Genomic DNA, 24,059 nt, shown 5'->3' with positions numbered 1-24,059 from the left:
AAAGTGTCACCCTGAAATCTCGGAGTCTCACCCTGAAATCTCGGAGTCTCACCTTGAAATCTCGAAGTGTCACCCTGAAATCTCGGAGTCTCACCCTGAAATCTCGGAGTCTCACCCTGAAATCTCGGAGTCTCACCCTAAAATCTCAAAGTGTCACCCTGAAATCTCGGAGTCTCACCCTGAAATCTCGGAGTCTCACCCTGAAATCTCAAAGTGTCACCCTGAAATCTCGGAGTCTCACCCTGAAATCTCGGAGTCTCACCTTGAAATCTCGAAGTGTCACCCTGAAATCTCGGAGTCTCACCCTGAAATCTCGGAGTCTCACCCTGAAATCTCGGAGTCTCACCCTGAAATCTCGAAGTGTCACCCTAACTCTCTTAGGGGGCACTCCTGATGACTTGATTATGGGGCACTCCTGATGACTCTATTATGGGGCACTCCTGATAATGCTATTAGGGGGCTCTCCTGTTGACTCTATTTGGGGGCATTCCTGTTGACTCCATTATGGGGCACTCCTGATAACTCTCTTAGGGGGCACTCCTGATGACTCGATTATGGGGCACTCCTGATGACTCGATTATGGGGCACTCCTGATGACTCTATTATGGGGCACTCCTGATAATGCTATTAGGGGGCTCTCCTGTTGACTCTATTCGGGGGTACTCCTGTTGACTCCATTATGGGGCACTCCTGATAACTCTATTAGGGGGCACTCCTGATGACTATTATGGGGCACTCCTGATGACTCTATTATGGGGCACTCCTGATAGCTCTATTAGGGGGCACTCCTGACTCTATTATGGGGCACTCCTGATGACTCTATTATGGGGCACTCCTGATGACTCTACTAGGGGGCACTCCTGATGACTCTACTAGGGGGCACTCCTGATAGCTCTATTAGGGGGCACTCCTGACTCTATTATGGGGCACTCCTGATGACTCTATTATGGGGCACTCCTGATGACTCTATTAGGGGACACTCCTAATGACTATTATGGGGCACTCCTGATGACCCTATTAGGGGGCACTCCTGATAGCTCTATTAGGGGGCACTCCTGACTCTATTATGGGGCACTCCTGATGACTCTACTAGGGGGCACTCCTGATGACTCTACTAGGGGGCACTCCTGATAGCTCTATTAGGGGGCACTCCTGACTCTATTATGGGGCACTCCTGATGACTATTATGGGGCACTCCTGATGACTCTACTAGGGGGCACTCCAAATGACTCTATTAGGGGGCACTCCTGATAGCTCTACTAGGGGGCACTCTTGCTGACTCTATTATGGGGCACTCCTGATGACTCTATTATGGGGCACTCCTGATGACTCTATTATGGGGCACTCCTGATGAATATTATAGAGCACTGTCATAAACTTTGTGTCATTGGGAGACTCGTCAGCTTTTATTGAAGAGCTCCACATTGCTCTGCACCGTAGCTACGTTTGTTGGGGGGCACAATAGTACGGTATAATACTTATTTGGAGCTGGTTTTGATAGTGTGGCACCTTAGCTGTCATTATATGGTCTGGTTAATTGAAAATTGTGAATACACCCTGAAATCTCGGAGTCTCACCCTGAAATCTCGGAGTCTCACCCTAAAATCTCAAAGTGTCACCCTGAAATCTCGGAGTCTCACCCTGAAATCTCGGAGTCTCACCCTGAAATCTCAAAGTGTCACCCTGAAATCTCGGAGTCTCACCCTGAAATCTCGGAGTCTCACCCTGAAATCTCGGAGTCTCACCCTGAAATCTCGAAGTGTCACCCTAACTCTCTTAGGGGGCACTCCTGATGACTTGATTATGGGGCACTCCTGATGACTCTATTATGGGGCACTCCTGATAATGCTATTAGGGGGCTCTCCTGTTGACTCTATTTGGGGGCATTCCTGTTGACTCCATTATGGGGCACTCCTGATAACTCTCTTAGGGGGCACTCCTGATGACTCGATTATGGGGCACTCCTGATGACTCGATTATGGGGCACTCCTGATGACTCGATTATGGGGCACTCCTGATGACTCTATTATGGGGCACTCCTGATAATGCTATTAGGGGGCTCTCCTGTTGACTCTATTCGGGGGTACTCCTGTTGACTCCATTATGGGGCACTCCTGATAACTCTATTAGGGGGCACTCCTGATGACTATTATGGGGCACTCCTGATAGCTCTATTAGGGGGCACTCCTGACTCTATTATGGGGCACTCCTGATGACTCTATTATGGGGCACTCCTGATGACTCTACTAGGGGGCACTCCTGATGACTCTACTAGGGGGCACTCCTGATAGCTCTATTAGGGGGCACTCCTGACTCTATTATGGGGCACTCCTGATGACTATTATGGGGCACTCCTGATGACTCTATTATGGGGCACTCCTGATAGCTCTACTAGGGGGCACTCCAAATGACTCTATTAGGGGGCACTCCTGATAGCTCTACTAGGGGGCAATCCTGCTGACTCTATTATGGGGCACTCCTGATGACTCTATTATGGGGCACTCCTGATGAATATTATAGAGCACTGTCATAAACTTTGTGTCATTGGGAGACTCGTCAGCTTTTATTGAAGAGCTCCACATTGCTCTGCACCGTAGCTACGTTTGTTGGGGGGCACAATAGTACGGTATAATACTTATTTGGAGCTGGTTTTGATAGTGTGGCACCTTAGCTGTCATTATATGGTCTGGTTAATTGAAAATTGTGAATACACCCTGAAATCTCGGAGTCTCACCCTGAAATCTCGGAGTCTCACCCTGAAATCTCGGAGTCTCACCCTGAAATCTCAAAGTGTCACCCTGAAATCTCGGAGTCTCACCCTGAAATCTCGGAGTCTCACCCTGAAATCTCAAAGTGTCACCCTGAAATCTCGGAGTCTCACCCTGAAATCTCGGAGTCTCACCCTGAAATCTCGGAGTCTCACCCTGAAATCTCGAAGTGTCACCCTGAAATCTCGAAGTGTCACCCTGAAATCTCGGAGTGTCACCCTGAAATCTCAAAGTGTGACCCTGAAATCTCGGAGTCTCACCCTGAAATCTCGGAGTCTCACCCTGAAATCTCGGAGTCTCACCCTGAAATCTCGAAGTGTCACCCTGAAATCTCGAAGTGTCACCCTGAAATCTCAGAGTCTCACCCTGAAATCTCGGAGTCTCACCCTGAAATCTCAAAGTGTCACCCTGAAATCTCGGAGTCTCACCCTGAAATCTCGGAGTCTCACCTTGAAATCTCGAAGTGTCACCCTGAAATCTCGGAGTCTCACCCTGAAATCTCGGAGTCTCACCCTGAAATCTCGGAGTCTCACCCTGAAATCTCGAAGTGTCACCCTGAAATCTCGAAGTGTCACCCTAACTCTCTTAGGGGGCACTCCTGATGACTTGATTATGGGGCACTCCTGATGACTCTATTATGGGGCACTTTTGATAACGCAATTAGGGGGCTCTCCTGTTGACTCTATTTGGGGGCATTCCTGATAACTCTCTTAGGGGGCACTCCTGTTGACTCCATTATGGGGCACTCCTGATGACTCGATTATGGGGCACTCCTGATGACTCGATTATGGGGCACTCCTGATGACTCGATTATGGGGCACTCCTGATGACTCTATTATGGGGCACTCCTGATAATGCTATTAGGGGGCTCTCCTGTTGACTCTGTTCGGGGGCATTCCTGTTGACTCCATTATGGGGCACTCCTGATAACTCTATTAGGGGGCACTCCTGATGACTATTATGGGGCACTCCTGATGACCCTATTAGGGGGCACTCCTGATAGCTCTATTAGGGGGCACTCCTGACTCTATTATGGGGCACTCCTGATGACTATTATGGGGCACTCCTGATGACTCTACTAGGGGGCACTCCAAATGACTCTATTAGGGGGCACTCCTGATAGCTCTACTAGGGGGCACTCCTGCTGACTCTATTATGGGGCACTCCTGATGACTCTATTATGGGGCACTCCTGATGACTCTATTATGGGGCACTCCTGATGAATATTATAGAGCACTGTCATAAACTTTGTGTCATTGGGAGACTCGTCAGCTTTTATTGAAGAGCTCCACATTGCTCTGCACCGTAGCTACGTTTGTTGGGGGGCACAATAGTACGGTATAATACTTATTTGGAGCTGGTTTTGATAGTGTGGCACCTTAGCTGTCATTATATGGTCTGGTTAATTGAAAATTGTGAATACACCCTGAAATCTCGGAGTCTCACCCTGAAATCTCGGAGTCTCACCCTGAAATCTCGGAGTCTCACCCTGAAATCTCGGAGTCTCACCCTGAAATCTCGGAGTCTCACCCTGAAATCTCGGAGTCTCACCCTGAAATCTCGGAGTCTCACCCTGAAATCTCAAAGTGTCACCCTGAAATCTCGGAGTCTCACCCTGAAATCTCGGAGTCTCACCTTGAAATCTCGAAGTGTCACCCTGAAATCTCGGAGTCTCACCCTGAAATCTCGGGAGTCTCACCCTGAAATCTCGGAGTCTCACCCTGAAATCTCGAAGTGTCACCCTAACTCTCTTAGGGGGCACTCCTGATGACTCGATTATGGGGCACTCCTGATAATGCTATTAGGGGGCTCTCCTGTTGACTCTATTAGGGGGCACTCCTGTTGACTCCATTATGGGGCACTCCTGATAACTCTATTAGGGGGCACTCCTGATGACTATTATGGGGCACTCCTGATGACTCTATTATGGGGCACTCCTGATAGCTCTATTAGGGGGCACTCCTGAATCTATTATGGGGCACTCCTGATGACTCTATTATGGGGCACTCCTGATGACTCTATTATGGGGCACTCCTGATGACTCTACTAGGGGGCACTCCTGATGACTCTACTAGGGGGCACTCCTGATAGCTCTATTAGGGGGCACTCCTGACTCTATTATGGGGCACTCCTGATGACTATTATGGGGCACTCCTGATGACTCTATTATGGGGCACTCCTGATAGCTCTACTAGGGGGCACTCCAAATGACTCTATTAGGGGGCACTCCTGATAGCTCTACTAGGGGGCACTCCAAATGACTCTATTAGGGGGCACTCCTGATAGCTCTACTAGGGGGCAATCCTGCTGACTCTATTATGGGGCACTCCTGATGACTCTATTATGGGGCACTCCTGATGACTCTATTATGGGGCACTCCTGATGAATATTATAGAGCACTGTCATAAACTTTGTGTCATTGGGAGACTCGTCAGCTTTTATTGAACAGCTCCACATTGCTCTGCACCGTAGCTACGTTTGTTGGGGGGCACAATAGTACGGTATAATACTTATTTGGAGCTGGTTTTGATAGTGTGGCACCTTAGCTGTCATTATATGGTCTGGTTAATTGAAAATTGTGAATACACCCTGAAATCTCGGAGTCTCACCCTGAAATCTCGGAGTCTCACCCTGAAATCTCGGAGTCTCACCCTGAAATCTCAAAGTGTCACCCTGAAATCTCGGAGTCTCACCCTGAAATCTCGGAGTCTCACCCTGAAATCTCAAAGTGTCACCCTGAAATCTCGGAGTCTCACCCTGAAATCTCAGAGTCTCACCCTGAAATCTCGGAGTCTCACCCTGAAATCTCGAAGTGTCACCCTGAAATCTCAAAGTGTCACCCTGAAATCTCGGAGTGTCACCCTGAAATCTCAAAGTGTGACCCTGAAATCTCGGAGTCTCACCCTGAAATCTCGGAGTCTCACCCTGAAATCTCGGAGTCTCACCCTGAAATCTCGAAGTGTCACCCTGAAATCTCGAAGTGTCACCCTGAAATCTCGGAGTGTCACCCTGAAATCTCGGAGTGTCACCCTGAAATCTCGAAGTGTCACCCTGAAATCTCGAAGTGTCACCCTGAAATCTCGGAGTGTCACCCTGAAATCTCGGAGTGTCACCCTGAAATCTCGGAGTGTCGCCCTGAAATCTCGAAGTGTCACCCTGAAATCTCGGAGTCTCACCCTGAAATCTCTGAGTCTCACCCTGAAATCTCTGAGTCTCACCCTGAAATCTCGGAGTCTCACCCTGAAATCTTGGAGTCTCACCTGAAATCTCGAAGTGTCACCCTGAAATCTCGGAGTCTCACCCTGAAATCTCGGAGTGTCACCCTGAAATCTCGGAGTCTCACCCTAAAATCTCGGAGTCTCACCCTGAAATCTCGGAGTCTCACCCTGAAATCTCGAAGTGTCACCCTGAAATCTCGGAGTCTCACCCTGAAATCTCGGAGTCTCACCCTGAAATCTCGGAGTGTCACCCTGAAATCTCGAAGTGTCACCCTGAAATCTCGGAGTCTCACCCTGAAATCTCGGAGTCTCACCCTGAAATCTCGGCGTGTCACCCTGAAATCTCGAAGTGTCACCCTGAAATCTCTGAGTCTCACCCTGAAATCTCTGAGTCTCACCCTGAAATCTCGGAGTCTCACCCTGAAATCTCGGAGTTTCACCCTGAAATCTCGAAGTGTCACCCTGAAATCTCGGAGTCTCACCCTGAAATCTCGGAGTCTCACCCTGAAATCTCGGAGTCTCACCCTGAAATCTCGAAGTGTCACCCTGAAATCTCGGAGTCTCACCCTGAAATCTCGGAGTCTCACCCTGAAATCTCGGAGTGTCACCCTGAAATCTCGAAGTGTCACCCTGAAATCTCGGAGTCTCACCCTGAAATCTCGGAGTCTCACCCTGAAATCTCGGCGTGTCACCCTGAAATCTCGAAGTGTCACCCTGAAATCTCGGAGTCTCACCCTGAAATCTCGGAGTGTCACCCTGAAATCTCGGCGTGTCACCCTGAAATCTCGAAGTGTCACCCTGAAATCTCTGAGTCTCACCCTGAAATCTCGGAGTCTCACCCTGAAATCTCGGAGTGTCACCCTGAAATCTCGGAGTCTCACCCTAAAATCTCGGAGTCTCACCCTGAAATCTCGGAGTCTCACCCTGAAATCTCGGAGTCTCACCCTGAAATCTCGGAGTGTCACCCTGAAATCTCGAAGTGTCACCCTGAAATCTCGGAGTGTCACCCTGAAATCTCGGAGTGTCACCCTGAAATCTCGGAGTCTCACCCTGAAATCTCGGAGTCTCACCCTGAAATCTCGGAGTGTCACCCTGAAATCTCGGAGTGTCACCTTGAAATCTCGGAGTCTCACCCTGAAATCTCGGAGTCTTACCCTGAAATCTCGGAGTCTCGCCCTGAAATCTCGGAGTCTCACCCTGAAATCTCGGAGTCTCACCCTGAAATCTCGGAGTGTCACCCTGAAATCTCGGAGTGTCACCCTGAAATCTCGGAGTCTCACCCTGAAATCTCGGAGTCTTACCCTGAAATCTCGGAGTCTCACCCTGAAATCTCGGAGTGTCACCCTGAAATCTCGGAGTCTCACCCTGAAATCTCGGAGTCTCACCCTGAAATCTCGGAGTGTCACCCTGAAATCTCGGAGTGTCACCCTGAAAACTTTTGCTAGAGTTTCACAAAAAACATTAACCCTTTCAGAGAAGCGACATTTCCAGTTTTCCTCATATTTGCACAAATGTCATAAATAACCAGGAAAAAAGCCAAAATAAAATCACATCACACGCGGGAAAGCAGAATTCTCCTCCGGCCGCATCCAGCCCCTGTGCCAGACCCTCGTTACAGGCTTGGAGTTTATTTTCTAACTTCCTGAGAGGTCTTCAGGGGCCGGCGGATCCGTGTGATTTCCTGACCTTTGCTCTCTTCTCACAATGCCTCTACTTTTTATAGAGTATTATATGCTCTGTACTGGGGGCTCCGAGGAGGGTCCGGCCGCCCCACCAGCCGCACCTTCTGCCACCTCTTACTTCGTGAGACTTATCCTCCCCGTCATATTCTGTGCGTGCGGATTAACTGTACCCCGGCCGCTGATTAACTCTGTGCGATTGGGACGTAATAGAAAACGTGATGTTTGCGACGATCTGACCACAATCCTCCTTAATTACGCGGCTCCACGGAACCCAGATGCATAATAAATCTTAAAGTTTTGTCTTTTAAATTTTTTTTTGGGGGGGAAAAATTAGCTCAAAATTGGCAGAAGTTGCTAAAATTTTAAAACAGCCCCACTCCTGCTCACAGGTGGCATGTGGTATTGCAGCCCAGTCCTGTTTAACAGCTGAGCTGCAGTTCCATGCACAACCTATTGAGAGGTGTGGCGCTGTGTTTTTTACTTTTTGGGCGTAGAAGAATGGTTGCACTTGGAGTTAGCATATAGATGAGGGTCAGAGGACCAAGATGGCGGCGATGGGAGCCTTAATGATATTACATTAAGGGGTTAATCGGACCTGTCATCAAGTCAAATGTGTCCTGTTTTTACTCTTATATTATCATGCTTCTCCCCTGAATATTTAATTTTTTTTTATTTTTTTTTAAATCCGTTGTACGGTTCCAGAGATACGTGACTTTGTATCTAGTGCTTCTTGGAGGTGTGACTAAACACGCCCACGAGGAACGCTGTGAGCCACGCCCCCTAGGAAAGGCTCATGAAAAGTACCTCTAAATAAAAAAGCCCATACCTCTTGAACCGTACGTCGGATTTAAAAAAAAACAAAAATGAAATATTCAGGGAAGAAGTGATGATAATAAAACCGCTAAAACTGGACACATTGGACCCTGTAACAGGTCCTCCTTAAAGGGTGTATTTCACTTAGATGACCCCTGTCCATATGCTCTTTTAGGAAATATAGATATCGTAGAGGGGGGATAAGATTTTTTTGCTTTGGACCCATTTCTTAATTTCAGGACAGGATTTCAGGCTCTAAATGAGCAAACATAAATGCTTCAATTCCCTGACAGTAAGCGGAATTAAAAGAATAGTGAAATCAGCCTAAAATTTAGCAATCAATTCTCTGAACACCTTAGTTGCAGCAAAGTGTAAAGCCTGGGACTCTCAGTCCACACCAGATCCCAATTTAATGGTTCTTCTGAGTTACTGAATAAAATATAGAACAGAAAGGTGGAGTCAGAAAAACCACCCCCTGAGGAGCTAAAATAAGCTCTAACGAATGAGAGAGCAGAAGTTACAGATCCTTAGAGTATGGATACAATAATTATAGTAAATAATCAGTGCTGGAACGACAGGACACAGAAAAGCAAAGGGAGACAATATAGAGGAAAACATCAAACAGACACAAACCAGAGCTGTCACAAGAACCGCCCCCGAGGAGCTAAAATAAGCTCTAACGAATGAGAGAGCAGAAGTTACAGATCCTTAGAGTATAGATACAATAATTATAGTAAATAATCAGTGCTGGAACGACAGGACACAGAAAAGCGAAGGAAGACAATATAGAGGAAAACATCTAACAGACACACACCAGAGCCGTCACAAAGAACCGCCCCTGAGGAGCTAAAATAAGCTCTAATGAAGGAGAGAGAAGTTACAGATCCTCAGAGTATAGATACAATAATTATAGTAAATAATCAGTGCTGGAACGACAGGACACAAAAAACCAAAAAGAGACAATATAGAGGAAACCATCTAACATACACAAACCAGAGCCATCACAAGAACCGCCCCTGAGGAGCTAAAATAAGCTCTTACGAATGAGTGAGCAGAAGTTATAGATCCTCTGAGTGTGGATACAATAATTACAGTAAATAATCAGTGCTGGAATGACAGGACGCAAAAAAGCAAAGGGAGACAATATAGAGGAAAACATCTAACAACACAAACCAGAGCCGTCACAAGAACCGCCCCCGAGGAGCTAAAATAAGCTCTAATGAAGGAGAGAGGAGAAGTTACAGATCCTCAGAGTATGGATAGAATAATTACAGTAAATAATCAGTGCTGGAACGACAGGACGCAAAAAAGCAAAGGGAGACAATATAGAGGAAAACATCTAACAACACAAACCAGAGCCGTCACAAGAACCGCCCCCGAGGAGCTAAGATAAGCTCTAATGAATGAGTGAGCAGAAGATACAGATCCTCTTAGTGTGGATACAATAATTACAGTAAATAATCAGTGTTGGAACGACAGGACGCAAAAAAGCAAAGGGAGACAATATAGAGGAAAACATCTAACAACACAAACCAGAGCCGTCACAAGAACCGCCCCCGAGGAGCTAAAATAAGCTCTAACGAATGAGTGAGCAGAAGTTACAGATCCTCTTAGTGTGGATACAATAATAACAGTAAATAATCAGTGCTGGAAGTACAGGATGCAAAAAATCAAAGGGAGACAATATAGAGAAAAACATCTAACAACAAAAACCAGAGCTGTCACAGGAACCGCCCCCGAGGAGCTAAAATAAGATTTAACGAATGAGTGAGCAGAAGTTACAGATCCTCTTAATGTGGATACAATAATTACAGTAAATAATCAGTGCTGGAACGACAAGATGCAAAAAAGCAAAGGGAGACAATATAGAGAAAAACATCTAACAACACAAACCAGAGCCGTCACAGGAACCGCCCCCGAGGAGCTAAAATAAGCTTTAACGAATGAGTGAGCAGAAGTTACAGATCCTCTTAGTGTGGATACAATAATTACAGTAAATAATCAGTGCTGGAACGACAAGATGCAAAAAAGCAAAGGGAGACAATATAGAGAAAAACATCTAACAACACAAACCAGAGCCGTCACAAGAACCGCCCCCGAGGAGCTAAAATAAGCTCTAATGAATGAGTGAGCAGAAGTTACAGATCCTCTTAGTGTGGATACAATAATTACAGTAAATAATCAGTGCTGGAATGACAGGACGCAAAAAAGCAAAGGGAGACAATATAGAGGAAAACATCTAACAACACAAACCAGAGCCGTCACAAGAACCGCCCCCGAGGAGCTAAGATAAGCTCTAAAGAATGAGTGAGCAGAAGTTACAGATCCTCTTAGTGTGGATACAATAATTACAGTAAATAATCAGTGCTAGAATGACAGGACGCAAAAAAGCAAAGGGAGACAATATAGAGAAAAACATCTAACAACACAAACCAGAGCCGTCACAGGAACCGCCCCCGAGGAGCTAAAATAAGCTTTAACGAATGAGTGAGCAGAAGTTACAGATCCTCTTAGTGTGGATACAATAATTACAGTAAATAATCAGTGCTGGAACGACAAGATGCAAAAAAGCAAAGGGAGACAATATAGAGAAAAACATCTAACAACACAAACCAGAGCCGTCACAGGAACCGCCCCCGAGGAGCTAAAATAAGCTTTAACGAATGAGTGAGCAGAAGTTACAGATACTCTGAGTGTGGATACAATAATAACAGTAAATAATCAGTGCTGGAACGACAGGTCGTAAACTAGAGCCGCACTGCACCAAGCCGTCGCCGGTTCATCCGTCCGCATACACCGAGAGGCGTGGGATTCACAGCATATTTGGGATTTTTTCATGCACATTTTGAGCCGCATAAATGAGGAAATGTCCAGGTTCACCAGTTACATTTCAAGTCAGAAGTTTAAAGCCTTATGATTGCGCCAAACTTATCAAACCTTGGGCGACACTGATCATTGGGGGTGAAAAAAGGCAGCAGCCACAAGAAAAAGGGGTGTTCTGACCTCAGGTCTCCCAGCTGAAGTTTGAGCTTTACTCCCCCTCCCCTGGTCCAGAGCTGATTCTCCACCACTACTCTCAGTTTCTGTCATTGTCTGCAGCGGTGTTGTCGCGTCGACAGTGCTGCAGACAATCATGGAGCTCAGCAGCTCTGCCCATGTTGATGTCACAAGTTGCTGAGCTCAATGATTGGCTGCATCACTATCGAAAAACACGTCACTACTGTAGACAAAAAGAAAAGCTGAAAGCAGCAGCTCAGACTCGGCACTGGACCTGAGGAAGGTGAGAAAAGTCAAAGTGCAGCCATGGGAAAAAATGGATTCAGAAAACCTCTATAAAAAAAAGTCTCATCATAAGAAATCCCCCCATCAAGGGGTTAACCAAAACATCTCATTTACTTCACCCAGCCCTCATCCTGGTGAAGCCTGAAAGGTCTTACTATATTCATCTATTATCCATCATTCTACAGAGCCTTGAAAAGTCTTCATACCCCGCAAACTTTACACATTTTTGGGGATTTTCTGTGATACAACAAAGTAACAAGAATTTGTGACATGTTAAGGACAAAATACCGATTTACTAATTATCATACCGCTATAAATCTGAGAATTGTGAGGTGCATTATTCAGCCCCCTGCAGTCTGATGCCCTTATTAAAAATCTTTTGACCAGTCGTCCCCAGAAGTCACATAATTAGTACATTGAGTCCACTTCTCAGTATAACTACAGCTGTTCTGTGAAGACCTCAGAGGTTTGTGTGAGAAACATTAGGGATCTAACAGCATCATGGAAACCAGGGAGCTCACCAGACAGGTCAGGGATAAAGTTGTGGAGAAGAGGAAAGCAGGGTTAGATTATAAAAAATAGCCCAAGCTCTGACCATCTCACAGAGCATCAATCCATCATCCAAAAACTGCCAACCTACCAAGACATGGTCTCCACCTAGCCTAACATCCCAAGCAAGGAAAGCACGAATTAGAAAAGCAGCCAAGGCATCCATGGTCATGGAGAAGCTGCATAGATACACAGCTCAGGGGAAAAAATATGACCACAGGTCAACTATTAGTCGTATACTCCACAAATTTGGCAGAGTGGCAAGAAGAAAGACATTTCTGAAAGCAAGTGGAAACAAGTCCCGTTTGAAGTGTGCAAAAAACCATGTGTGGAGACACGGGGGATCAGTGGGTGCTTAATACGCTGGCTCGAAACCGTTCGGACTAGGGATCATCCCACTGAACGCCAGCTCCTTTTTCAGTGGGCATAATGCTATTCTGACATAGTGAGGGTAAAACAGTGTGGCAATAGTTTATTGAACCACGAAACAGGCAGATAACACATAGAACGGTCACAGCACAATACCATAAGATGATGCAAATTACAGAGTCTCACCCTTCCACTGACTCATCGGGATAAGAGCAGCTGAGACCTCCAGGGCCGATTAGGAGATAACGACAAGCTTAGAAAGATGACCGTCCATTGAGGTACAAGGCCATGTGACCGAAGGGTCACAACCTGGCTTCTCCGAACATCTCCATGGTTCCTGGTGACTGGTGAGTCCCAATCCTGTCTCGCCCAAATGTATTTATGGGGCTCAGGTGCTCGGTGAGTCCAAATCCTGACTTCCCCAAAAGTATCCATGGAACCAGGTGACCGGTGGATCCAAATCCTGACTACCCCAAACATATCTATGGTTAAGCGATGTCACTGGAGCAGATCTGTATTCTTTCAACCAGGGCTGTGTTCCCCTAAGCTAACATCATGTAGAATGTCAAATTTGTGTCCCTCGTGATGGAGCCATGATGTTCTGGCTGCTGTCCTGTAGAGCGTTCCTGGCTATGGTTTTGTAAAGAGCCTCTGGTTCTTTGGTTCTGCTGTCCTTCAATCCATCATCAAGAGGTCAAAAGAAAGATGTGATGAGATTAATTCACATTGTTTGAATATTTAATCAACTTTCATACTTTTTACTCCTCTGTTTTGCAAGTCAACAACCCACAGGGTCCCACACAATGGTCAATCAACATATTATTTAACATCTATTGTTCAATTACCCTATGTCTCTATCCCTCAAAGATAGCAGACAATGAGCTTGCAGCAGACAGCAACTCCAAAGTCACATTCAGGCGTTTTAAATAATATTCTGTGTTTCTTTATGAATCAAAGAAAGACATAAATCCAAAAGTCAACATAATGATAATAACGTATGTCTCCCGGCCTACTGAATTTACATGTGGATAATTAGGATTAAATGCTGTGTTGTCACACCTCGGAAGGGAAACAGCGAACATGTGGAAGAAGGGGGTCTGACAGAAGAGACCAAAGGAGAACTTTTGGGCTAAATGTAAAACGCTATATGTGGTGAAAAACAAACACTTCTCATCACCCTGAAAACACCATCCCCACCATCACTCATGGTGGTGGCATAATCCTGCTGTGGGGAGGCGTTTCTTCATAATGGGCAGGGAAGCCTGTCAGAGTTGATGGGAATGTATAATTAGTACACCCTGTATCATTTCCGTTACACTTTGGGTTGATATCACATAAAATCCCAATAAATACCTGTAGGTTTGTGATGTTACGTGAAGAATGTGGAAACGTTCAGTCCAGAAGCAGCGAATATGAATGTAGAGGAGCAAAACCATCGGACACAAAGCGGAGCCGCACCGCACCGAGCCGCCGCTGGCACCGCCACGTAAATGAGGGGCGCGGGGTTCACAGTGGACTTTGACTTTGTTTTTATTCACCTTTTACATTTCTATCCAGAAGTTTCACATCTTATGATTGCACCAAACATATGAAACATCGGGGGGAAGAACGAAAGCAGAGAAGATGGGGGACCGACAGCGGAGAACGCCATACAAAAGTGTCAGCGAAGCCTGAAATGTCTCCCTCTATATACAGCATCACACGGTGACATCACTGAATATTGAGATGTCACCAACAGGAGGCTGAGGGGTCCGAGGACCCTCTGCCAGATAGGATGACAGCACTGTACATGTTGCACTGCCCGCGGGACCCCGGGACAGGAGTGATACTGGGGCCCCTGGTGCAGGAGTGGTGCTGGGGCCCCTGGTGCAGGAGTGGTGCTGGGGCCCCTGGTGCAGGAGTGGTGCTGGGGCCCCTGGTGCAGGAGTGGTGCTGGGGCCCCTGGTGCAGGAGTGGTGCTGGGGCCCCTGGTGCAGGAGTGGTGCTGGGGCCCCTGGTGCAGGAGTGGTGCTGGGGCCCCTGGTGCAGGAGTGGTGCTGGGGCCCCTGGTGCAGGAGTGGTGCTGGGGCCCCTGGTGCAGGAGTGATGTTGGGGTCCCGGGTGCAGGAGTGGTGCTGGGGCCCCTGGTGCAGGAGTGGTGCTGGGGCCTCTTGTGCAGGAGTGGTGCTGGGGCCCCTGGTGCAGGAGTGGTGCTGGGGTCCCTGGTGCAGTTGTGGTGCTGGGGCCCCTGGTGCAGGAGTGGTGCTGGGGCCCCTGGTGCAGGAGTGGTGCTGGGGCCCCTGGTGCAGGAGTGGTGCTGGGGCCCCTGGTGCAGGAGTGGTGCTGGGGCCCCTGGTGCAGGAGTGGTGCTGGGGCCCCTGGTGCAGGAGTGGTGCTGGGGCCCCTGGTGCTACTCCTGCACATCTGGAGTCTCAGAATAGATCTCAGAGATCACCTAACGTCACTCTGGGGTGAGAAAGTGGGGTCTTGTCTGTTGGTCGCCCTCTCGGCTCCTCTGTGAGACCCCGGACCCCGTCTTATATCTACAGGAAGGTGAGAGAAAGCGGCTAAATACAGAGGAGAGAGCGGCCGAGGACGGAGCACAGTGTGCGGGAGCACGGGAGAGCAGGACACTGCGAGCACTGGGGGGATTATCTACTGTCCATCATCTATCTATCTATCTATCTATCTATCTGTTATCTATTATCTATCTTTTCTCTATCCATTATCTATCTATTATCTATCTATTATCTATCTATTATCTATCTATCTATTATCTATCTATCTATCTATTATCTATCTATCTATTATCTATCTATCTATTATTTATCTATCTATTATCTATCTATTATCTATCTATTATCTATCTATCTATTATATATCTATCTATCTATTATCTATCTATCTATTATCTATCCTCTTTCTATCTATTATCTATCTATTATCTATCTATCATCTATTATCTATCTATTATCTATCTATCTATCATCTATCTATTATCTATCTATCTATCTATTATCTATCTATCTATCTATCTATCATCTATTATCTATCATCTATCTATCTATCTATTATCTATCTATCTATCTATCATCTATTATCTATCATCTATCTATCTATCTATCTATCTATTATCTATTATCAATCTATCATCTATCTATCTATCTATTATCTATCTATCTATCATCTATTATCAATCATCTATCTATCTATTATCTATCTATCTATCTATCTATTATCTATCTATCTATTATCTATCTATTATCTATCTATCTATCTATTATCTATCCTCTTTCTATCTATTATCTATCTATTATCTATCTATTATCTATCTATCTATCTATTATCTATCTATCTATCTATTATCTATCTATCTATTATCTATCTATCTATCTATCTATTATCTATCTATCTATCTATTATCTATCCTCTTTCTATCTATTATCTATCTATTATCTATCTATTATCTATCTATCTATTATCTATCTATTATCTATCTATCTATTATCTATCTATTATCTATCTATTATCTATTATCTATCTATCTATTATCTATCATCTATCTATCATCTAACTATTATCTATTATCTATCTATCTATTATCTATCTATCTATCTATCTATCTATCATCTATTATCTATCATCTATCTATCCATCTATCTATCTATCTATCTATCTATCTATCTATCATCTATTATCTATCTATCTATCTTTCTATCTATTATCTATCTATCTATCTATTATCTATCTATTATCTATCATCTATCTATCTATTATCTATCTATCATCTATTATCTATCATCTATCTATCTATTATCTATCTATCTATCTATTATCTATCTATTATCTATCTATTATCTATCTATTATCTATTATCTATCTATTATCTATCTATCTATCTATTATCTATTATCTATCTATTATCTATCTATCTATTATCTATTATCTATCTATCTATTATCTATCTATCTATCTATTATCTATCTATCTATCTATCTATTATCTATCTATCTATCTATCTATCTATCTATCTATCTATCTATCTATTATCTATCTATTATCTATCTATCTATCTATTATCTATCTATTATCTATCTATCTATCTATCTATCTATTATCTATCTATCTATCTATCTATCTATCTATCTATTATCTATCTATTAAGCCAAAAAACCAGAACAGCACAATCTCTGCTATCGGGTGCACAGCCCTTCTCATCAATCAATCCGCTGTGAGAAAATCCAATAAAAATAAACATGGAGGCAGCGCTGCACTTTTTAGGTGAAAAATTGTGGTTTAATTCAGACCCATACGGCGAGTGACGTTTTGGCTCCTTTCTCATTATCTATCTCTGTCTCTCCATGCTTCTATCATATACCGTATATCTCTCCCTTTCTCTCTCTCTCTATCATCTCTCTCTATTTCTATCTCTATTTTCCATGCCTCTATCTCTCTCTACATCTCTCTTTCTCCCTCTCTATTTCTCTCTATCATCTATCAATCTCTCTCTTTCGCTCTTTCTCTCCCTCTCTCTATCTGTATCTCTTTCTCTCACTTCTACCTTTCTCTCTCTTTTTATTTTCTCTGTCCCTCTTTCTTTCTTTCTCCTTCTCTCTCTATCTCTTGGTATCTTTCTCTTTCTTTCTATATTTCTCTGTCTTTCTTCCTCTCTTCTCTTCTTTTTCTCCTTCTTTCTCTTTCTCTCTTTCTTTCCCTCTCTTTTATTTTCTCTCCCTCTCTCTTTCTCTGTCTTTCTCCTTCTCTCTCTTTCTCTATCTCTTTGTATCTCTCTCTTTCTCCTCTGTCTCTTTCTCTCTCCTTCCCTCTCTTTTATTTTCTCTTTCCCTCTCTCTCTCTTTCTCCTTCTCTCTTTCTCCTTCTATCTCTTTCTTTCCCTCTGTCTCTCGCTCTTTCTATCTCTCTTTCTCTCTCTGCCTTTCTCTTTCTTTCCCTCTCTCTTTTATTTTCTCTATCCCACTCTCTTTCTGTCTTTCTTTCTCTTTCTCTCTCTTTCTCCTTCCCTCTCTCTTTCTTTCTCCCTCTTTCTTTCCCTCTCTCTCTTTCTCCTTTTTTTCTCCTTCTCTCTCTTTCTCTCTTTCTTTCTCCTTCTCTTTCTCTCTTTCCCTCTCTCTGTTCTCTTTTTTTCTCCTTCTCTCTCTCTCTCTCTTTCTCCTCTCTCTCTTTCTCCTTCTCTCTCTTTCTCTCTCTCCTTCTCTTTCTCTCTGTCTTTCTTTCTCTCTCTCTTTCTCCTTCTCTCTCTTTCTCCTCTCTCTTTCTCCTTCTCTCTCTTTCTCTCTCTCTGCCTCTCTCTTTCTCTTTCTCTCTTTCTTTCCGTCTCTTCTCTTTCTTTCTCCTTCTCTCTTTCTTTCTCCTTCTCTCTTTCTTTCTCCTTCTCTCTTTCTTTCCCTCTCTCTCTTCTCTTTCTTTCTCCTTCTCTCTTTCTTTCTCCTTCTCTCTTTCTCCTTCTCTCTTTCTTTCTCCTTCTCTCTTTCTTTCCCTCTCTCTTCTCTTTCTTTCTCCTTCTCTCTTTCTCCTTCTCTCTTTCTTTCTCCTTCTCTCTTTCTTTCCCTCTCTCTTCTCTTTCTTTCTCCTTCTCTCTTTCTCTCTCCTTCTCTTTCTCTTTCTTTCCCTCTCTCTCTTCTCTTTCTTTCTCCTTCTCTCTTTCTTTCTCCTTCTCTCTTTCTCCTTCTCTCTTTCTTTCTCCTTCTCTCTTTCTTTCCCTCTCTCTTCTCTTTCTTTCTCCTTCTCTCTTTCTCCCTCTCTCTCCTTCTCTTTCTCTCTCTTTCTTTCCCTCTCTCTCTCCCTCTTTCTTTCTCCTCTTTTTCTCTCTTTCTTTCTCCTTCTCTGTTTCTTTCTCCTTCTCTGTTTCTTTCTCCTTCTCTCTTTCTTTCTCCTTCTCTTTCTCTCTCCTTCTCTTTCTCTCTCTTTCTTTCCCTCTCTCTCCCTCTTTCTTTCTCCTCTCTTTCTCTTTCTTTCCCTCTCTCTCTTCTCTTTCTTTCTCCTTCTCTCTTTCTCCCTCTCTCTCCTTCTCTTTCTCTCTCTTTCTTTCCCTCTTTCTCCCTCTTTCTTTCTCCTCTCTTTCTCTCTTTCTTTCCCTCTCTCTCCCTCTTTCTTTCTCCTCTCTTTCTCTCTTTCTTTCTCCTTCTCTCTCTCTTTCTCCCTCTCTCTCCTTCTCTTTCCCTCTCTCTTCTCTTTCTTTCTCCTTCTCTGTTTCTTTCTCTCTTCTCTCTTTCTTTCTCCTTCTTTCTTTCTCTCTCTCTCTTTCCCTCTTTCTCACGCCTCTGTGTCTTTCTCTCTGTAGCGGTAGTGCGTGTCCCCGGGCGCTGGGAGTTGTAGTCCCCGCGCTCCTACCTATGGTGGTGATGACGGTGATGGCGAAGTAGAAGGATCCGGCGAAGGTCCACTGCACGCCCGCCTTGTGCGGCTTGAGCTTCAGCACCACCCACTCCAGCTCCCGGTACGCCGCCTCCGTCAGGTTGTACTTGCCCCGCAGGTCGCCCCTCGTGTCCTCCAGCCTCTTCTTCTCCGTCGTCTCCTCCTCGGACTCCAGGACATCGAAGACGGCGGCGCCGACCAGCAGGTAGGTGAAGGTGCAGATGATGAGCGCCGAGGTCCGCACGTTCTGCCTCTTCATGGTGCGGCTCTGTGAGGGGCTGGCAGGAGGTGGGCGGCTGGGGACCCCCGGCTCATGGCGGCAGCACGGTCCATGGAGGAGTCCTGCAGAGGTGGCGGCGGCTCTGGAGCTGTCCCTTCAGCACCACCCTCAGGAGGCTCCGCCACCGCCGGCCCCTCCATATAAGGCTGCCTGCCGGAGAGGGGAGGGGCAGCACCGCGGCTCAGGAGGCACACTGACAGCGCCCACAGACGGGGGACACACTGACAGCGCCCACAGACGAAGGACACACTGACAGCGCCCACAGACGAAGGGCACACTGACAGCGCCCGCAGACGAGGGACACACTGACAGCGCCCACAGACGGGGGACACACTGACAGCGCCCACAGACGAAGGGCACACTGACAGCGCCCACAGACGAGGGACACACTGACAGCGCCCACAGACGGGGGACACACTGACAGCGCCCACAGACGAAGGGCACACTGACAGCGCCCACAGACGAGGGACACACTGACAGCGCCCACAGACGAGGGACACACTGACAGCGCCCGCAGATGAGGGGACACACTGACAGCGCCCACAGACGAAGGACACACTGACAGCGCCCACAGACGGGGGACACACTGACAGCGCCCACAGACGGGGGACACACTGACAGCGCCCACAGACGAAGGACACACTGACAGCGCCCACAGACGGGGGACACACTGACAGCGCCCACAGACGGGGGACACACTGACAGCGCCCACAGACGAAGGGCACACTGACAGCGCCCACAGACGAGGGACACACTGACAGCGCCCACAGACGAGGGACACACTGACAGCGCCCGCAGATGAGGGGACACACAGCGCACACAGACGAGGGGCACACTGACAGCGCCCACAGAGGAGGGGACACACTGACAGCGCCCACAGAGGAGGGGACACACTGACAGCGCCCACAGAGGAGGGGACACACTGACAGCGCCCGCAGATGAGGGGACACACTGACAGCGCCCACAGACGAGGGACACACTGACAGCGCCCACAGACGAGGGACACACTGACAGCGCCCGCAGATGAGGGGACACACTGACAGCGCACACAGACGAGGGGCACACTGACAGCGCCCACAGAGGAGGGGACACACTGACAGCGCCCACAGAGGAGGGGACACACTGACAGCGCCCACAGAGGAGGGGACACACTGACAGCGCCCGCAGATGAGGGGACACACTGACAGCGCACACAGACGAGGGGACACACTGACAGCGCCCACTGACGAGGGGCACACTGACAGCGCCCACAGACGAGGGGCACACTGACAGCGCCCACAGACGAGGGGACACACTGACAGCGCCCACAGAGGAGGGGACACACTGACAGCGCCCACAGAGGAGGGGACACACTGACAGCGCCCACAGACGAGGGGCACACTGACAGCGCACACAGACGAAGGGCACACTGACAGCGCCCACAGACGAAGGGCACACTGACAGCGCCCACAGACGAGGGACACACTGACAGCGCCCACAGACGAGGGGACACACTGACAGCGCCCACAGAGGAGGGGCACACTGACAGCGCCCACAGACGAGGGGACACACTGACAGCGCCCACAGAGGAGGGGACACACTGACAGCGCCCACAGACGAGGGGACACACTGACAGCGCCCACAGACGAGGGGACACACTGACAGCGCCCGCAGATGAGGGGACACACTGACAGCGCCCACAGACGAGGGGACACACTGACAGCGCCCGCAGATGAGGGGACACACTGACAGCGCACACAGACGAGGGGCACACTGACAGCGCCCACAGAGGAGGGGACACACTGACAGCGCCCACAGAGGAGGGGACACACTGACAGCGCCCACAGAGGAGGGGACACACTGACAGCGCCCGCAGATGAGGGGACACACTGACAGCGCACACAGACGAAGGGACACACTGACAGCGCCCACAGACGAGGGGCACACTGACAGCGCCCACAGACGAGGGGCACACTGACAGCGCCCACAGACGAGGGGACACACTGACAGCGCCCACAGAGGAGGGGACACACTGACAGCGCCCACAGAGGAGGGGACACACTGACAGCGCCCACAGACGAGGGGCACACTGACAGCGCACACAGACGAAGGGCACACTGACAGCGCCCACAGACGAAGGGCACACTGACAGCGCCCACAGACGAGGGACACACTGACAGCGCCCACAGACGAGGGGACACACTGACAGCGCCCACAGACGAGGGGACACACTGACAGCGCCCGCAGATGAGGGGACACACTGACAGCGCCCACAGAGGAGGGGACACACTGACAGCGCCCACAGAGGAGGGGACACACTGACAGCGCCCACAGACGAGCGGCACACTGACAGCGCACACAGACGAAGGGCACACTGACAGCGCCCACAGACGAAGGGCACACTGACAGCGCCCACAGACGAGGGACACACTGACAGCGCCCACAGACGAGGGGACACACTGACAGCGCCCACAGACGAGGGGACACACTGACAGCGCCCGCAGATGAGGGGACACACTGACAGCGCCCACAGACGAGGGGACACACTGACAGCGCCCGCAGATGAGGGGACACACTGACAGCGCACACAGACGAGGGGCACACTGACAGCGCCCACAGAGGAGGGGACACACTGACAGCGCCCGCAGATGAGGGGACACACTGACAGCGCACACAGACGAGGGGACACACTGACAGCGCCCACAGACGAGGGGCACACTGACAGCGCCCACAGACGAGGGGCACACTGACAGCGCCCACAGACGAGGGGACACACTGACAGCGCCCACAGACGAGGGGCACACTGACAGCGCACACAGACGAAGGGCACACTGACAGCGCCCACAGACGAAGGGCACACTGACAGCGCCCACAGACGAGGGGCACACTGACAGCGCCCACAGAGGAGGGGACACACTGACAGCGCCCACAGAGGAGGGGACACACTGACAGCGCCCACAGAGGAGGGGACACACTGACAGCGCCCGCAGATGAGGGGACACACTGACTGCGCACACAGACGAGGGGACACACTGACAGCGCCCACAGACGAGGGGCACACTGACAGCGCCCACAGACGAGGGGCACACTGACAGCGCCCACAGACGAGGGGACACACTGACAGCGCCCACAGACGAGGGGCACACTGACAGCGCACACAGACGAAGGGCACACTGACAGCGCCCACAGACGAAGGGCACACTGACAGCGCCCACAGACGAGGGGACACACTGACAGCGCCCACAGACGAGGGGCACACTGACAGCGCACACAGACGAAGGGCACACTGACAGCGCCCACAGACGAAGAGCACACTGACAGCGCCCACAGACGAGGGACACACTGACAGCGCCCACAGACGAGGGGACACACTGACAGCGCCCACAGACGAGGGGACACACTGACAGCGCCCGCAGATGAGGGGACACACTGACAGCGCCCACAGACGAGGGGACACACTGACAGCACCCACAGACGAGGGGACACACTGACAGCGCCCGCAGATGAGGGGACACACTGACAGCGCACACAGACGAGGGGCACACTGACAGCGCCCACAGAGGAGGGGACACACTGACAGCGCCCACAGAGGAGGGGACACACTGACAGCGCCCGCAGATGAGGGGACACACTGACAGCGCCCACAGACGAGGGGCACACTGACAGCGCCCACAGAGGAGGGGACACACTGACAGCGCCCGCAGATGAGGGGACACACTGACAGCGCACACAGACGAGGGGACACACTGACAGCGCCCACAGACGAGGGGCACACTGACAGCGTCCACAGACGAGGGGCACACTGACAACGCCCACAGACGAGGGGACACACTGACAGCGCCCACAGAGGAGGGGACACACTGACAGCGCCCACAGAGGAGGGGACACACTGACAGCGCCCACAGACGAGGGGCACACTGACAGCGCACACAGACGAAGGGCACACTGACAGCGCCCACAGACGAAGGGCACACTGACAGCGCCCACAGACGAGGGACACACTGACAGCGCCCACAGACGAGGGGACACACTGACAGCGCCCACAGACGAAGGGCACACTGACAGCGCCCACAGACGAAGGGCACACTGACAGCGCCCACAGACGAGGGGCACACTGACAGCGCCCACAGACGAGGGGCACACTGACAGCGCCCACAGAGAAGGGGCACACTGACAGCGCCCACAGACGAGGGGACACACTGACAGCGCCCACAGACGAGGGGACACACTGACAGCGCCCACAGAGGAGGGGACACACTGACAGCGCCCACAGACGAGGGGACACACTGACAGCGCCCACAGAGGAGGGGCACACTGACAGCGCCCACAGACGAGGGGACACACTGACAGCGCCCACAGAGGATGGGACACACTGACAGCGCCCACAGACGAGGGGACACACTGACAGCGCCCACAGACGAGGGGACACACTGACAGCGCCCGCAGATGAGGGGACACACTGACAGCGCCCACAGACGAGGGGACACACTGACAGCGCCCGCAGATGAGGGGACACACTGACAGCGCACACAGACGAGGGGCACACTGACAGCGCCCACAGAGGAGGGGACACACTGACAGCGCCCACAGAGGAGGGGACACACTGACAGCGCCCACAGAGGAGGGGACACACTGACAGCGCCCGCAGATGAGGGGACACACTGACAGCGCACACAGACGAGGGGACACACTGACAGCGCCCACAGACGAGGGGCACACTGACAGCGCCCACAGACGAGGGGCACACTGACAGCGCCCACAGACG

General features: G+C 49.1%; 1 protein-coding gene across 1 annotated transcript in view; it reads right to left on the bottom strand.

The window, feature by feature from the left end:
• KCNK3 (potassium two pore domain channel subfamily K member 3) overlaps positions 1-19,402 on the bottom strand; it is a 163,904-nt gene extending 144,502 nt beyond the window's left edge. The window contains exon 1 of the mRNA XM_069764889.1: positions 19,012-19,402. Within this exon, the coding sequence (XP_069620990.1) occupies positions 19,012-19,294 (283 nt within the window). The 5' untranslated portion in view covers positions 19,295-19,402. The remainder of the gene's footprint in view (positions 1-19,011) is intronic.
• Positions 19,403-24,059: the final 4,657 nt, after the last annotated feature.

Source organism: Ranitomeya imitator, chromosome 1 (assembly GCF_032444005.1).
Source record: "Ranitomeya imitator isolate aRanImi1 chromosome 1, aRanImi1.pri, whole genome shotgun sequence".
In the NCBI taxonomy this organism is placed as follows: Eukaryota; Metazoa; Chordata; class Amphibia; order Anura; family Dendrobatidae; genus Ranitomeya; species Ranitomeya imitator.
This window is presented reverse-complemented; position numbering and strand designations above follow the sequence as displayed.